This window comes from Rhinatrema bivittatum, chromosome 9, assembly GCF_901001135.1.
Source record: "Rhinatrema bivittatum chromosome 9, aRhiBiv1.1, whole genome shotgun sequence".
Classification (NCBI taxonomy): domain Eukaryota; kingdom Metazoa; phylum Chordata; class Amphibia; order Gymnophiona; family Rhinatrematidae; genus Rhinatrema; species Rhinatrema bivittatum.
Window position 1 is genome coordinate 163,106,145 of NC_042623.1, and position 17,606 is coordinate 163,123,750.

General features: G+C 45.0%; 1 protein-coding gene and 1 long non-coding RNA gene across 10 annotated transcripts in view; one reads left to right on the top strand and one right to left on the bottom strand.

Annotated features, from left to right (window-relative positions):
- Window positions 1-835: 835 nt before the first annotated feature.
- Window positions 836-5,369, top strand: LOC115099665. The gene is made up of 4 exons (XR_003858844.1): window positions 836-888; window positions 2,649-2,745; window positions 3,593-3,804; window positions 4,963-5,369. It is a non-coding gene; the product is annotated as an uncharacterized LOC115099665 (long non-coding RNA).
- A 55-nt stretch (window positions 5,370-5,424) lies between these two features.
- ATG16L1 (autophagy related 16 like 1) overlaps window positions 5,425-17,606 on the bottom strand; it is a 254,894-nt gene continuing 242,712 nt past the window's right edge. For all 9 annotated transcript variants that reach the window (XM_029617424.1, XM_029617422.1, XM_029617421.1 and 6 more), the window contains one exon: window positions 5,425-7,313. In XM_029617424.1, coding sequence (XP_029473284.1) covers window positions 7,220-7,313 — 94 coding nt within the window. In that variant the 3' untranslated portion in view covers window positions 5,425-7,219. The remainder of the gene's footprint in view (window positions 7,314-17,606) is intronic.

Consider the following 17,606-nt stretch of genomic DNA (forward strand, 5'->3'; position numbering starts at 1 on the left):
AGCAGAAAATAATTGCTTTCTCCCTTCTCCTTCCCCTCCCTCTCCTGTACAATATGCAAATGTGGCAAGATTATTAAATGGGGCCCTTATTCTTCTAACAGTTAGAAATATATTATAGCCTAGAAGAGTTGTTCCCAAACTGTGAGCTGGGATCCCAACGGGGTCACAAAATGATCAGCTGGGGTCATATGTACATCCTTGAGGCTAAACAACCCCCCACACTTATACCGGGTACCATATGGCCAGCTGGCATAGATAGCAAGCCCATATTTTCCTGAACAGCCACATGTGCCTGCTGTTACACCCTCACCTCTAATCTTAAGCACCTCCAGCATCCTAGGAACATGGCTGAACTTCCTGCAGTCCCTGAGCCCTTCGTATAGGCTTTGCTGTATATGCCCTGATGACGTAGGTATTAATAAAGGAAGTTCAAAACTAAAACCATTGCCTTCATAATAGGCCTTCTGCTTGTCCTCAGCTAGTTGCCAGCATTGCTCTGTCCCTCCCAGTCTGTTTCCAGTAGTTTCTGCTCCTCTCCTGGTTTTGCCTCTGTGTTTGTTCATTTGGTCCTTGTTCCTGTCTCTCATCTGCCCTGTGTTGTCCCCATTTGGATCTGCTCTCAGCCTGCCTCGATCCTGGACTGGACTTTCACTCTGCCTTCACCTTAGCTCAGCCTGTAAGTCCTGCCGGCTGCCAGAACCTGCAGGCTCAACCCAAGGGGGAGGTGGTTGGCTAGGCAAACGACCTTGGCTGCAGTGATTCAGCTGCCGCCTGTTAAGGCTTATTTTGTGCATGTACAAAATAGGCTGCACCCAGTTAACAGCGGTCCTTGAGTTCACTCCTCAGGCAGCAAGATACCTGTTGGGAAGGAGACTGCAGAGTAGGGAGGTGGGTACCAGAAAACACTTAGGGGCAGATTTTCAAAGGCTACGCGCGTAACCTGAGGAAATCTGCCCCTGCGCACGCCGAGCCTATTTTGCATAGGCTCGGCGGGACACGCGCATGTCCCGGGGCTTGCAAAAAGGGGCGGCTCAGGGGCATGTGCTCCGGCACAGGGGTCTGTGTCAGGGTATGGTGCTGGCAACCGGCCGGCAGGCGTAACTTTTGCTGCAAAGGTGGTGGTGGTGATTTAGTTAGGGATGGGGGGTGGGTTAGAAAGGGGAATGGAGGGGAAGGTGGGACTGGAAAAAAAGTTCCCTCCAAGGCCGCTCTGATTTCGGAGCAGCCTTGGAGGGAAAGAGGAACGCCATCGGGCTCGCTGCGCATGTTATAAAATCAGGCGTAGATTTGTTCGCCCTTGCCAGGAGTGTGCATGTTGGTGAGTGCTGAAGTTTCAGTCTGGATGTGGTAACAGGCCTATGTGCAGTGATTTAGCATGGGTGGTTAGGAACTGGATATTGAGGTCTCTTTCATGGGCACTTGACTGATGCTTGTGTATGACGGATACACTGGGTTGGGGGGAGGGAGCTAAAATAAAGCACAGAGGCTGCTTTCAGTTAAATGTTTATTGTATTTTTATAATTCTGCATTTCTGGTTGATGTAATTTATTATTGCTTCAGTCTCTAATAAAAACTTAAATGACAAAATTGTAAGAATTTTTGGGGCATTTTGTTTGTAAGCTTTGTGAATGTTTTATTTCAAACATTTACATACCCTTAGCTCTTAATATTATGTATTACCCCCTTTTGCATCAATGACAGCTTGCAGTCTTTTGTGATAGTTGTGAATGAGGCCCTTTATTTTCTCATGTGGTAAAGCTGCCCATTCTTCTTGGCAAAAAGCCTCCAGATCCTGTAAATTCTTTGGTTGTCTAGCATGAACTGCATATCTGAGTTCTCCCCAAAGTAGCTCAGTGATGCTGAGGGTCATGAGATGGTGATGTCCACTCCAGAACCTTCAGTTTCATCTGCTGCAGCGGCTGAAGGGTTGGACTTGGCCTTATATTTTGGATCATTGTCATTTGGAAAATCCAAGCGCGCCCCATGCGCAGCTTCCTGGCTGATGAATGCAAATTCTCCTCCAATATTTTCTGATAAGATGCTTCATTCATCATGCCATCAATTTTGACTAAATTCCCTGTTTCACTGTAGCTCCCCCCCCCCCCCCCCCAAAAAAAAAAAACAGTAGAGATGCACCTCCATGCTTCATGACAGGGATAATGTTGACTCCTCTCCAAACATAGCATTTATGCTTGTGACCATAAAATTCAATTTTGGTCTCATCACTCCAAATTATTTTGTTCTAGAAGTTTTGAGACTTCTCTAGGTGCTCTTTGGCGTATTGTAAACGGGCTGTTTTGTGGCCTTGGTGTAACAATGTTTTTTTCTGGCAACTCTACCATGCAGCCCATTTTTGTTCAAGTATCTCCTTATTGTGCATGCTGAAACACCCACACAGCTTTGTTTCAGAGAAGCCTGTATTTCAGTAGAAGTTGCTTGAGGGTTTTTCTTTGCATCTTTTTAGTCTGCCTTGGTATTAACCAAACCCATAATTTTCCACTTCTTAATCAGAGTTTGAACAGAACTGATTGGCATTTTCAAATCTTTGGATATCTTTTTATATCCTTTTCCTGATTTAGAAAGTTGAGCTACTTTTGCTTGCAGATCCTTTAACAGTTCTTTTGCTTTCCCCATACTTCAATAATCAGGTCAGTCCAGCCCTGGATGAAATGCACAAGGGTTTCTCGAGAGCTAAGAAAATCATTGATTTTATACAGACACTAATTACAATCAAACAAGGCACAGGTGTGAATACCTACCCTTCATTGCCATCTCAACATGTGTGTATATTATCAGCCCAAATATTCAAGGGTATGTAAACTTTTGACCAGGACCATTTTATTATTTCCTTTATTGCTATGGTTTACTTAATGATTGTGCTATTCTGTGATGCATAAAATAGTTTAATTTGAAACAAATTAAAAATAAGAGTCATGTTTTATGCTGATAACTCATTCTTAAAATGCTACATATCTTACAAATTCTGCCAGGGGTATGTAAACCTTTGAGCACAACTATATGTTACCACAGTAATTTTATTATTCTCCCTCCATTGATTATCTCAATTTTGACTGAATTATGGTCACTCAATTCGAAAAGATCACTGGGGCAGAATAATAAAACTACTGCAGTAACATTACTATTTTAATTTGAAGAAATATGACAGAGGGGGATATGATATACATTTATATTATGAACACAAAAATAGGGAACAGAACTAGAAGATACTTCAGGAGGCAAACTGGTAGATTTAAAACAAAATTTAAAAAGTATTTTTTCAGTCAATGAAAATTAAGCTGTGGCATTTGTTGCCAGAGTATCTGATCAAAGTCATTAGTATAGCTGGGCTGAAAAAAGAAACGTTTTAGACAAGTTTATGGAAGAAAGATCTATTAACAACTATTCGTCAGGTAGACTTGGGGACTACAATCCTCTTATTGCTGGGAGAGAACAAGGAATGATCTTCTCCACTATGACCTGTTGGGTATGTCTTCCAAGCAACATAATCTGGCCACTTTAAAAAATCTGATGCTTAGCTCAGTGGATCATTGATCTGACCCTGTATTGCATGTCTTATGATTTGAGTAACCAGAGAAACTGGGTGGATATCCAACAGTTCCCTGAAAGTCTTCCACAGACAAGAGGTTCTTCAGACGTTCTGTAGCCCTGAACAGATGCTGCAAGGTTCAGCCAAACTGCATTTCCATAAGAGGATGCACCTGAAACTCCCTGGCAACATCCACAGCACCTCCAAGGTTGGAAGGGAAGCCTGCAGCACCTTTACCCACTAAGATCCTGCTTGAGGTGAGTGTAACCCACAGGATCAAAATCAACCAGTCACTTAAGGCATAAAACAAATGCTGTAGGATGTATGTAGGACAGATCTCCACTGCCTAGAGTAGATTACTGTCCAATCACTGGTCCAGCCATTTTTGTTTTGGGGACGGGGGGGACTTCTCCATGATACACACCCTCCCCTTAGCAGCATTATGGTCACCAGTGCAGATCCTCAAGCAAGATGGTGCCATCAGACAAGAGAAAACACAGGGGCCTCAAACTCTTAGGAGGGCTCTTTAGCCTCCACAGTTGAGAAAGATTTAAAAAATTCAGCAGTAGCAGGGTTCTCCTTCAAGGAGACTAGTGACATCGATAAAAATGTTTTACTAGCCTGTATCGACATGTGTGCTGCCTTTGACAGTTTTTTCTTGTGGACTGAACATGTCAAGTTAAATTATCAGATATGACAAGGTTACATTGTGGTGTGCCTCAGGTCACTATTTTAGCCCCAACTCTTTTTAATCTATATATTGCTCCACTAGCTAACGTGATTCAGGCAAAAGGATATAGCTATTTCATGCATGCCAATGACATACAAGTCTTGGCATTCTTTGAGGGCAGTCATTCAGAGGAATTAATAAAATTTAACCAAAGTCTGAATGATGTGGCAGAATGGCTATATAAGTATAGTCTAAAGACCAACCCATTAAAATCTGAGGTAATTTGATTCAAAAGGAAGGCTAATGTTTTAACACCACCCCATAAATGGAGTAAAAGAGAAAGATAATTTTAGCTATTATTTTAGATCAAGAATTGTCTATGATACCATATGTATATAAATTGATTCAGATCTTTTTATTATTTATGTTATATTCATTGCCTAAGATCTTTCTTAGTAAAACAGGATCTGCAATTATTAGTTCATGCATTCATCTTTAGATTACTGTAATAGTCTTGTGACTTTCTACAATCTTAATCAAAAGATTACAGATTACAAAAATTACAGCAGAAAAGTTAATTTTTGACCTGGGGAAGTATGACCATATTTTATACCATGTCTTACTGAACTTCATTGGCTACCCATTGTTTGTAGTATTAGGTTTAAGATTTTATGCTTAGTTTTTAAATCTTTTTATACAAGTTTGCCTTTATATCATCTCAAACTCCCAATTCCAAACAATTCAGGAAGAACACTGAAATCTTTGAGCCAAGATCTCCTGACATTGCCTTCCCAAACTCAGATGAGACTGGAAGGGATATGTTCTATGCTCTTCCGACTGAAGCATGTAAGGAATCTATTTGCAATTCAGAAAAATAAAAACTTGGCTATTTAATCAGACTTATGAACTGTATACATAATGTTCACTGGTTCACGTTGGATTTCTGGGGACTGAAGAACTTGTAGAATGTTAGCCAACCATTTTAGTCATTAAGACAAATGTGTATTTTAGTTTGAAAATTTAAATGTTTTACTTATTTAAATGTATATTGTTTTAGCAGTGAACTATTTTACCTTGCAAAATGTATTTTATTTGCTGTAAACTGCTTGTACTAGTTGTAGGAAAATGATCAAATAAACCAATAAAAACTAGAGAAAAGGAAGACTGTTCACTTCCAGAGACACAAAATAAATGATCAGAAAACATGCAGGTTTTAAATGTGGATATTTATTTAACTAATTTTTTATGACCAAATGAGGAATTTAAATAAATATTTATTCCACAGGCATTCAACATCCCCACAGCCTTTGACAGGGGCAGGACTGTGAGGGGAGACAGAGGTTGCTCTGCTCTCTTCACAGGACTCCCATGCAGCTCTTAATACATTTATTTATTTTTACAAAACAGACTTGACTTTAGCCTATGATAACCAAGGGTTTGGATGAGGGCTCCATCCTCTCACACTAACCCTCACCACATTTAATACATTCCACTGAAAACCTACTCATAATGGAGACAAAATAAAGTGCAAATATTAAGAAGTGATGAAAAGGTAAAGGGGGTGGCTTTTGATATTTCAGTTATAAAACTTATATAAAAACATAACAGTGGATTGGACAAAAATTTAAATTTTGCCACAAATAATCCCTTAGCATTGCACCAATTCACAGGTTTATGCCCATGATCAGTTACAAGCTTTCCTCTTCCATCCACTTGCCCTGAAGGTTAAAAGGAAGTGACAGCTCTCCTGATAGGAATGTATTTATTACAAATCAGCACATCTCTGGCACAGGAGGACTGGGAAAATGTTAAGATTCTTATTATATAGATGAGTCATTCCTGCTGTCACTATAACAGATTAGGCACATTTGTTTTCTTTATTTGGCTTCAGGTTTCTTAGATTTTCAAGTTAAGCAGGCTCATATTAAGGGCTAAAATTTATTCAAACCATTATGCTGTGGGAGATTCTGTCTTACAGATAGAGGAATCAGTTGTGTCAATCATTTGATACAGGGGACTTGGTAGCAATGCACATTCCTATTCACAGGAGCACATCTCACCTTCCTTTTTTCTTCTACTCTCTTCCCAGTTTAAAAATAAAAAATGATTGAAATTGAAATAATTTCCTTCCAAACCCCTTTCGTATGAACTGTGGGCAAGATTTCAGAAGGATGCATAATTATTCCAAACTGGATAGCACTGTGTTATAGGCTAGAAAATTCTCAGTTTTCTGATGGCTTACAGGCACACTGGAGAAAAATATCAAAATGACAGAGTTAGCTATATGATGGATGAATAAGTATTCATTCATCTAGTCACCTTGTGCCTAAAAAGGAAGAAACCCTTTCAATGCAGAATTGGCCCCAATCTATTTAAAGCAGGGACCATTTTCATGCACCCACTTCTATTCACCCAGATTTTGTTCAGGGAGAATCTCAACTTTGATCTACCCAACGAAGGGACTACTGAAAGGGAGATCCAGAGTTAGAATGACCCATTTATGAAGCCAACATTGACTAGGGCTCTGTTTGAATAGAATAAAATCTTTTCACAACACATTTCACCCCGAAGACTATAGACATTCTGCTTGGGCCCACAATTTATATCTTTTTGTCAAGTCAGTCTATTGAAATGAGTACAGAGAATAGTACAAACTCAGATCTGACACTCCCTTCCGATCTTGCTGTTTATACAAGTGAATGACATTACTCTGCATTCACATATTCCTTATGCCAGAAAGCCCTCCATCTAGTTACATTTTAGGAATTGGAACTCTCATTTTATCTCAGTGCTAGCAACAGAGTGCAAGATTCAGGTTTCAACTTGAAGTTGAGTTTAGAGGACTCTCCACAACACTCTGCCACCTCATCAGTGCTTTTATTTTTTCTTAAAGTCAAAGCCATGCAGTTTATATAGCATCAACCAGAGGTTGGGAATTTCCTTCTGTCCAATTAAGGACAAGCTGTCAGCAGAAGAGGCTTCATCTTCTAGCCACCAATCATTCATTTTTCAGACCATAGTACAGCCTTGCTTCCTTTGTCTACACTCACCACATGAGAGCCAGATGGTGACCATGCTACAGCATTGATAGAACAGCTGAAAGGAAACCAAATGTTAAGAATTATCATAAGTATTTCGCCATTACAAGAGAGGATGAAACTGGCTGTCCTAATTCCTATTTAAATTATTGAATTTTCACTTGTATTGTAAAGAATGAGTCAAGCAGCAATGTTAATGTTCTGTATTGTCAATTTAAAAACAAACAAAAAAAAAGGATAAAACTGACTTAAGCAAAGTAATGAATTCTAGTTGAGGTTCATAGGAAAACTGATTCTTACCTGCTAATTTTCGTTCCTGTAGTATCACAGATCAGTCCAGACTCCTGTGTTTTGCCTCCCTGCCAGCAGAGGGAGACAGAGAAAGTTTCAAAGACACTGTACATAACCCAGTGTGCCACCTGCAGTTCTTCAGTATTGATATGTACCCAAGCCAAGACGACAGCAACAACCTTAAATTTCTAAGCAAAATTCTAAGCAAACTTGCTCCCCTCCAACGAGCTGGAAGATGAAGTTGCCCAAAAAGACAATGGAAAACTCGTTTCCCAAATTTAACATAAGCGATCAGCATTGAAAACCCTCCAACAGCTTGCACTATAAACAAAGCAATAGTACAAGCAGCGGACTCTCCCCCCAGTAAATGGGTGGGTCTCTGGACTAATCTGTGGTACTACATGATCGAAAATTAGCAAGTAGGAACCAATTTTCTTTTGCCTGTATGTACCCAGAACAGTCCAGACTCCTGGGATATACCTAAGCTATCCTTAACTCGGGTGGGACCTGGACAGTTCTGCTCATAGAACACTTACTAAAGCACAAGGAAGCCGGATCTCCCACATCCAAGCAATAATGCCTAGCAAAAGTGTGCAACGACTTCCCAAGTAGCTGCTCAGCAAATTTCATACAGAGACGCCTGTTGTGACTCAGCTCAGGAAGTCGCCTGAGAATGTGTCAAGTGCACCACTAAACCCCCTGGCAGTGGGTGCTCTTTAGAAATCTAAATCAATGCGATCGCTTCCTTCAGCCACCACACAATTGCAGCCTTAGATGACTTATTTCCCTTCTTTGGACCACTCCACAGTACAGAGGTGATCCGATTTACAAAGAAGTGATGCGATCTATGGAAATCATAAGTGACCGTTAGATACCTCAATAATGCATGGCTCCAATTTAAGAGCCTATGCTCCCCCACACAAGGCGTAGAGAAATCCAAATCCATAAAATCTGGAAGCTCTACTGCCTAACTAAGATGGAACACCAAGATTACCTCAGGAAGAAAAGAAGGCACCATACATAAAAATACCCCTGAATCCGACATCTGCAGGAAGGGATGTCTACATGACCGTGTCTGGAGCTCCGAAATTCTCCTGGCTGAACAAGTAGCCACCAAGAAAACCTCTTTAAGAGTCAAGTCCTTAACCGTGGCTCTCTTTAGTGGATCAAATCGAGCCTCAAAGAATCCTCTAAGGACCCGATTCAGATTCCAAGATAGTCAAATGTTCCGCACCTGAGGACACAAGTTCTCCCTGAAGGAATCGTATAGCATCCAGATGTGTGGACAGAGGATACCCTTGCACCTTACCCTGGAGACAACCCAGTGTCGCTACCTGGACTCTCAAGGGAGTTAAAGGCCAGTCCCTTGACAAGAACCTTTCTGTAGAAAAGCCAAAATATTTAACACCATAGTCTGAACAGATTGAGGCTGCACTCAGTTAACAGCAGACCAGGGCTCAAAGATCCTCCAAATTCGCACATATATCAAGGATGTAGAAGCTCGCCTAGCCTACAATATGGTGGAAACAACCGCTTTGGAATATCCCCTCCATCTTAGACGTTTCCACTAAAAAGCAAAGCCATGAGACAGAAGTGAGCCACCTGACCCAAAAATATTGGGCCCTGGTGGAAAACAGTCGAACAATGTCCAAACCTCAGGGGCCCATCTATGGTCATGTTGATCAGAACTGGGAAGCATGGTTGATATGGCCATTCTGGAGCTACCAGGATCACATTGCCCAGATGCTTCTTTATCCGTCATAATCCCTTGTCCACCAGAGGCTACTGGAGAGTAGACAAAGAAGAATCCCTCGAGTCCATGGCAGCACTAGAGCTCCGATTCCTTTGTACCGTGTTCTGTTCAGTGGCTCTAAAAACACGACACTTTGGGGTTCTCTTTGGTCAGGATACCCCCCTATCTTCCATGAATGACACATTGCTGCCTCCGAAAGCTCCCATTCCCTGGGGTCTAACTTTATCCGACGGATAAAATCCACTTGAATGTTGTCCACTCCAGCGATATGAGACGCGACCAGCCACTCCAAGTGCTGCTCTAACTAAAGTATCAACTCTGGGGCCTCTCAAGCCACTGCTTGATTCCACCTTGATGGTTGATGTAGTCCATCATCGCTGCATTGTCCGATAGGATCTGTACTGGATGGCCAAGTAACCTCGGCAGACAGGCAAGCAATGCGAAATGCACTGCTCTCCTCTCAAACCAACTGATAGATCATGAGGCCTCCTGTTTTAACCACTGGCCTTGCACCGACTGATCTTGCCACGCTGCCCTCCATCCAGAGAAGCTTGCATCGGTGGCGACTATTATCCAATTCAGAATCTCCAATTCCACACCTTGCTCAAGACTGGTGCGAGTAAGCCATGATGGTCAGAGTCTGAGCCAACAAACTCAGCAAAACATCTCTGTGAAAAAAGAAAAAATTCTGAGCAGAATCTGAAGTGACTCATTCATTGCAATTTCTCCCTCTTCTAGAGGTGAAACAGTCAATTCCCCATCTGAATCCTCCAATGTCTCATGATCCACACCCTCTTGAACATCACTAGGGACAGCCTCCCTGCGGCATTTGTCCACCATGACTGACAAATGGGAGGCCTGAGCATGCAGTCCCTACATAGTAGGTTGCTTTGCCTTTGCTGGATGCCCCTACAGAAAGGTCTACAGGCCCTGGAAACATTCCACCCAGGAGGAGGATGGATCTATACCAGAGCCCATAGGCCCAAACTTGCTCTCTCCAACCTCTCTTGGGGAAGCTTCTGCCCTCGGGAAAAAGGGAGGAGGAGAACTGACCATTACCTTGCACTCCACTCCCTTCCAGAGACACCACAGGTCGAGGGGATGCCCAACACGTGCAAAAGCTGTAGTAGTCAAATCGCTTTGAGCTTCTAAACAATGTAGACACAAACAAAGAAAGAGTGAGAACTGAATTATCAGATGGCAAGCCTCACAGATAGTAAGGCGATTGGACCTGTTTGTCCCTGGCGGATAGCCCTCCTGAACTTCAGCTCTAGGCAGCCTCCTGTGCACACACCAATGCTATTCAGGCATACACGCATACCCCTCCAGGACGCGCGCAAATATGCGCTTGAGACTAGGTTGTGGTCGTACGAGCACAAGTACATGCGCAAATATGCACCCATATAGGCCATGGTCATACGCACACAAGTACCGCGCAAATACGCGCTCCAGTCTAGGTCACAGCCTTACATGCACATGTACCTAAAAAATACGCGCTCAAGTACCTGCACAAACACGCACTCAAGTCTAGGTTGCACATGTATGCATTTATATCTAGGCCGCGGCCTTATGCACACAGGTTCCTGTGCATGCAACCGTCACATGGCAAGAACACGCACACATGTACTCGGGAAAAGAACCGCTGCCATGGACTACCACACGGCTAAGCAAAGCCTGCCTGCACCTTCAGCGCGTTTAGGCCCGGATCTGTTTAACATCCAGCATCGAAAATCATCAGCCTGAAGAGCTTCTCAACAGCTTAGGCCTCTTTACTAGCCAAGAATCCATGGAGAATGGGGCCAAGAGCCAGCATCCCTCTAAACATGTTTTGCGCGTAAGCAAATTAAAAGCAGCAGTAGACCACTACCAGAACCAGAGACTCTTCTTCAGTACAAGTGCCTCTTGGTGGGACAGAGAACTGCTGGCAATGGTCATTCTCCCGCCGATGCTGCTAGGGAATCGAAAATGGCTGCCGTTTCTGTGCTGATGGGGAAAACCTCAGCTCTAGACCGTCACCCGCAAGGTTTGTTCTATTGGTGTGGTCAGGCTTGACGCAGACCCCAGAATGCCATGCCGCTTTTGCCGCATGCACATGCTGTTCCTCCCTGCACTTGCGGCACCACCAGCACATCAACGACAAGCAAGGGAAGAGTCTTCAACACCACGGAGCCAACACCTGGTCTCCTCTGCAGGCAGAGAAGCTGCTGAAAAACCCCATCACTGAGCTCCCCGAATAAAATCTATCAAAAATGTAAATGTAATTGTAATTGTAATTGTATATTTGTTTAATTGTTCAATCTGTTTGATGTAATTTTCTGTTCCTTGTTCTGTGTAAACCGAAGTGGTACGCACTAGTGCATGAACTCCGGTATATAAAAGCCTTTAAAAAAAATAAATAAATAAATAAAAATACTCCTGGGAAAGCCCTAGGGGGTTTCCTGAATCCCCTCACCTTCAGGGGACTTAAACTGGAGGCTCTAAAATGTCAGAAGCAGAAAAATTGGGCACCAGAGCAGAGGAAACTGGGTCATATAGAGATTCAGCTAGCAGTTCTCCAACACAGAGGTCGCCTGCTCCCCTTACTCCATTGTTGCTGAAACCCCCTTAGAGGCCAAGGCTATCATTAGCCAACTCTCTTTCTGAAACCCAGTGTCCTATCATGTGAGGAGTTAAAGGAGAGCTGGCTGTGCTCTCTAACGCCTCACATTTCCACTGCACATACAACCGTGCCAGGGCATAATATGTGAATCCCCTGAGGCCAAGGTATCACCAGAGCGTTGACCCACTCGGACCCATATTCTCTTCTTCGGCTTAAAAAACGAGGAGCTTTCACATTAAGACGAGTCGCCATCAAATCCCTTCCCGAGATGCAAGCGGAACAAAACCTGGTACAGCTGACATGCACTGGGACCGCGCCGCAAGCCGAACCGCAAACCATCCTCCCGCTGGCGGGAACAGAAGCCCTCCCTGCCGAGCCTAAACTTTGGTGAGTCCTGGGCAGGAGGAGAGAAAACTGGAGCCAACCGAATGTACGGGGGGGGGGGGATCCCAGAGCTGCTCCGACGTCTTCCTGTTAAAAAAAAAATAAAAAAAATTATTTTAACAATAAAGAAAATAGAAGGCTCCCCTCTCCTAAGGCTGAATGGAGTTGTCTACCTCAGCTCAGCCAGAGTAATCAAGGAGAGCGAGAAACCTTAAAAGAAAGGAGCAGAGGGGAGCAAAAAACCCCATAGCCCTGAGCTCAAAGCTGCCTAGGCGGCCTTGTGGAGGAGAGGAATCTGGGACCACCAGATTTGCATCCTATGGATCACGTGTACAATAAGGTCACCGAACTCCAGCTCGTCCACCTCATCCAAATAGGGAAAAGGGACCTGTTGCGCCCGGTCGCAGATGGTTGCGACCGCTCTGTCTTACCTCTTATTCCTCTCTCCTCCTCCTTGGGCAAGAAGGCTGCCTCCGGTGCAGAGTGCCTCGGCGTCTCCAAACGAGCATGGGCATCCCAGTCTGCCATGTTCACTCCCGTGGCCTCCTAGGGTGTGCGCACACAGCTCCTGCACTCAAATACACGTCATGGCTGGAACCTCGGGGCCGTCCCCACCACATGACGTCAGTACCTCCGGGTATATCTAGCCTCCACTTCCGATACCAAATCGAGTTAGCAAAGACTTCAGTTTAAGCTGCTCTGACCGCTCTAAGCCGTTCGCTTAGACGCTGCTTCGCTCCAAGGGCCTCGCTCCTCAGAAGCTCTAGAAACCCGCTCCTCGGGGGTCTCTTGCTTCCATCTTCCCTTCGGGGTTTCACTAACAAAGACAACCGCTCCTTGGGGGTCTTTCTCTCTTTCTACCTTACAGGATATCGGACTTCAGGGACTCGCTCCTCGAGGGCCTATCTGCTAGTATCCTGCAGCTCGGACCTTTGGTCCCTCTACACCACCAGGAGGTCACCTTTTCCTGCGAGTACCTCTACGATCCGGTGCTCCAACTTCACCTACCAGCTATGGCATTGCCAGACTGCGGGCTACTGCCTATCATACCATCTGGGTGAGATTCAACATCCGGGGCCTTTGAATGTATTGGCACTTCGCGGACCTCAGTGACTACCTGCCTACATCATTATTACAGCAGTACAATAAAACCTCCATCCTTACTGTGTATGTTCCTTAACTCCAGCCTATCACTGCAATTCCCCGCGGGCGGTGTCTTCACTGCAGTGACCAAGAGTCCACAATGCCTCAAACACAACAGATTGCTAACTCCATGGACTCTGCTCAGCTTGCGGCCTTGGCAGGCCATTCCTGGCCTGGCCCAGCGGATCACAGAACAACAAAAGTCTTTGGAGAGCCTAGCTACTGCCTTCAATCAGTTACATGCTCAACTGAATTCTTCTACGCCTCCTGTGAAGGAGCTGTTGACTCCGGTGGTAACCCTTAAGACCACTGTACCTTTATCGACTCCTACTCACTTTACGGGTGAAGCCAAGATGTGCAGAGGGTTTATTAATCAATGCAGCATGCATTTTTCACTACAGCCTACCCTCTTACCCACTGAAGCTTCAAAGACCACCTACATCCTGTCGTTCCTAGAAGGAAGAGCCCTGGCCTGGGCTTCACTGTTATGGGAGTGTGAGGATCCTATACTGAATGACCTACCAGGATTTCTAAAACTTTTTAAGTCTGTGTTTGATGACCTGGCTCGCCAGACGATCGCTGGATCTGCCTTGCTCAATCTTCAACAAGGTAACAAGCCGCTTACAGACTTTGCTATTGAATTTAAGACTCTAGCATCCGAACTGCATTGGGACACTGGATATTTGAGTGCCATCTTCATGGAGGGTTTCAACTCTTGCCTAAAAGACGAGCTAGTGGCTCGTGAATTGCCTGATACCCTTGAGTCTCTGATGGAACTGGCTGGAAGAATTGACCGCCATATCCGCGACCGAACTCAGGAGGTCAAGAGTCCACGAAAGTCTACGGTGGGGATTAACAGTCCTAAACCTATTGCTTCCAACTTACCGTCTACACCTTTAAAGGAGGAAGAGCCTATGCAATCAGGCCGAAGCCACTTGACCTCAAAGGAAAGATGTTTTCGCAAACGCATGGGATTGTGCATGTATTGTGGCCAATCAGGTCATGCAGTCCAAACCTGTCCCATTTGTCTGGGAAACTGACAGGCCTGGGATCTGCAGGAGGACTTCTCCTGGGCCTCACCTCTCCTACTCCTCCATTATCACTACCAGTGTTTTTGCTTTGTGGAGGCCTTGAGTTTCAGACACTCGCGCTCACTGACTCTGGTGCCGGAGGTAATTTTATTCCGAAGCACTCAGTTGAACATCTACGGATCCCTACCACACCAATAGCTAAACCTTTGCTATTGTCTTCCATCCTTGGGGAACCACTTCCTGGAGAAGTCACACTGACCACCCAAGGCCATTGGCCTGCGCACGGGAGCTCTTCATTCAGAATCCATTTCATTTCTGGTATTGGAAAAAGCCATGCATCCGGTGGTATTGGGCCTGCCCTGGCTTCAAGACCATATGCCACAGTTCAATTGGGCCACCTTGGAACTGTCCCGGTGAGGACCAGACTGTCACGGTCGGTGCCTTGCAGATGTTTCACCCATCATCTGTATGCCCACCATACCATCACTACCTGGCTTACCTCCACAATACGCTTTCTTCCAGGATGTCTTTTCGAAGCAAGCTGCTGATGTCTTTCCGCCACACAGAGTTTGACTGTGCCATAAATCTGAAGCCTAATTCAGAACCTCCTAAAAGCAGAGTTTACCCCTTGTCTGTTGCCGAGACTAAAGCTATGTCTACCTACATACAAGAAAATTTACAAAAGGGATTTATCAGACCTTCCAAGTCCCCTGCTGGCGCAGGCTTCTTTTTCGTAGGGAAGAAGGATGGCACCTTACGCCCCTGCATCAACTACAGGGGCTGAATGAGATCACAATAAAGGACAGGTACCCTTTGCCCTTAATTACTGAACTGTTCGATAGGCTCCAAGGGGCCAAAATATTTTCCAAATTGGACCTTAAGGGAGCTTACAATTTGGTGCGTATTCAAGAAGGAGACAAATGGAAGACTTCTTTCAACACCTGAGATGGACACTTTGAATACCTCGTCATGCCCTTCGGTTTAAGCAACGCAACTGCAGTCTTTCAAAAAATGATGAATGACATCTTAAGGGACAGCAGAGTTGCTTACCTGTAACAGGTGTTCTCACAGGACAGCAGGATGTTAGTCCTCACATATGGGTGACATCATTAGGATGGAGCCCAATCACGGAACACTTTTGTCAAAGTTTCTAGAACTTTGACTGGCACCTACTGGGCATGCCCAGCATAGCACCAACCCTGCATCCAGCAGGGGTCCCCCTTCAGTCTCGTATTATAGCAAACAGTACGTGCAAAAAATAAAATAAGAAAACGTAAACGAACCCAACACCGCGGGGTGGCGGGCAGGTTTCGTAAGGACTAACATCCTGCTGTCCTGTGAGAACACCTGTTACAGGTAAGCAACTCTGCTTTCTCACAGGACAAGCAGGATGGTAGTCTTCACATATAGGTGAGTACCAAGCTGAGGATGCCCGAGCAATGCACCAAATGCACCCAAATACGTGCAACAGGCACAACAACAGGGGTGGCATTCTGGTTAGGAGGGCATCCTGAACGGGTCGTGGAAAGCTGTTGGGTAATTAAATTGAAAACAAGTTGCGTAGAACAGACTGGCCGAAGATGGAACCTTGTCTGCCAGCCTTATCTAAGCAATAATGGGCTGCGAATGTGTGGAGAGAACTCCAGGTCGCAGCCTTACAAATGTCAGCCAGCGGCACTGAATGGAGGTGTGCTACTGACGTCACCATGGCCCTGATAGAGTGTGCTTTCACACGGTCTTGTAACGAAATGCCTGCTTGCTCGTAGCAAAAAGAAATGCAGTCCGCCAACCAGGAGGAGAGGGTTTGCTTTCCCACAGGATTTCCAAGTTTGATGGCATAAAAAAAAACAAACAATTGAGTGGACTTCCTGTGGGCTGCCGTGCGCTCTAGATAGAAAGCTACGACACGCTTACAATCTAGGAATGCAAAGACTGTTCTCCTGGGTTTCTATGGGGCCTGGGAATAAAGGTAGGTAGGATAATAGATTGGTTAATATGAAATTCCGACACTACCTTCGGTAAAAATTTAGGGTGAGTGCGGAGCACTACCCTGTCATGCAGAATTTTAGTGTAAGGCGGGTAGGTAACTAACGTCTGCAACTCACTAACACTGTGAGCGGACGTGATCGCAAGAAGAAAAACTACCTTCCAAGTAAGATAGCTTAGATCACAAGAGTGGAGAGGCTCAAACGGAGGTTTTCATGAGCCGTGCCAAAACCACATTAAGGTCCCAAGCAGGGGCATGAGGGCACAGTGGAGGTTTTAGATGGAGCAAGCCTTTCATGAAATGGAGACATCTCCTATACCCTTATGGTACGCAGACACTGCACTAACATGCACCCTGATAGAGGAAGTTTTTAGGCCTAACTCTGACAAGTGCCAGAGATAGTCTAGGAACCCCGCAGTGGAGCAAGTGAAGGGGGTCTATGGACATGGAAGTGCACCAGACCGTAAATCTCTTCCATTTAGAACGATAAGACCTTCTAGTTGAAGGCTTTCGTGAAGCCACCAGGCCTCGGGATACTGACTCTGAAAGGTTAAAAGGTTGGAGTATTAACCTTTCAACATCCAGGCTGTCAGGGACAGAGCCTGGAAGTTGGGGTGACACAGGTACCCTTCGTTCTGAGTTATTAGAAGGGGATCCTTCCCCAAAGGAATATGCCGGCGTACTGAAAGGTCCTGGAGGATTGGAAACCACACCTGGCGAGGCCAGTGGGGAGCTATCAGGATCATTAATCCCTTGTCCTGCCAGAGCTTCACGAGAGTCTTTGAAATGAGAGGAAGTGGAGGGTACACGCATAAAGGAGACCACTGGCCCAGGAGAGGGCGAAGGCAATCTCTTGGCTGCGAGTGGTGAGTGCGAATGAGAGAACAGAAGTTGTGGTCCGACGCAAAGAGGTCTATGCAAGGGTACCCCAGCGTTGGAATATCGTGTCCGCTATCATGGGGTTGAGAGACCACTCGTGCGGATGGAAAGTGCGGCTCAGCTTGTCCACCCAAAGATTGTCCACTCCCAGCAAGTAGGTTGCTTTGAGGTAATTGAGTGGGAAAGGGCCCACGCCCATATCTGTGCAGCTTCCTGATACAGGAGGTAGGAGCTCATTCCCCCTTGTTTGTTGAAGTACCACATCGCAACCTGATTGTCGGTTT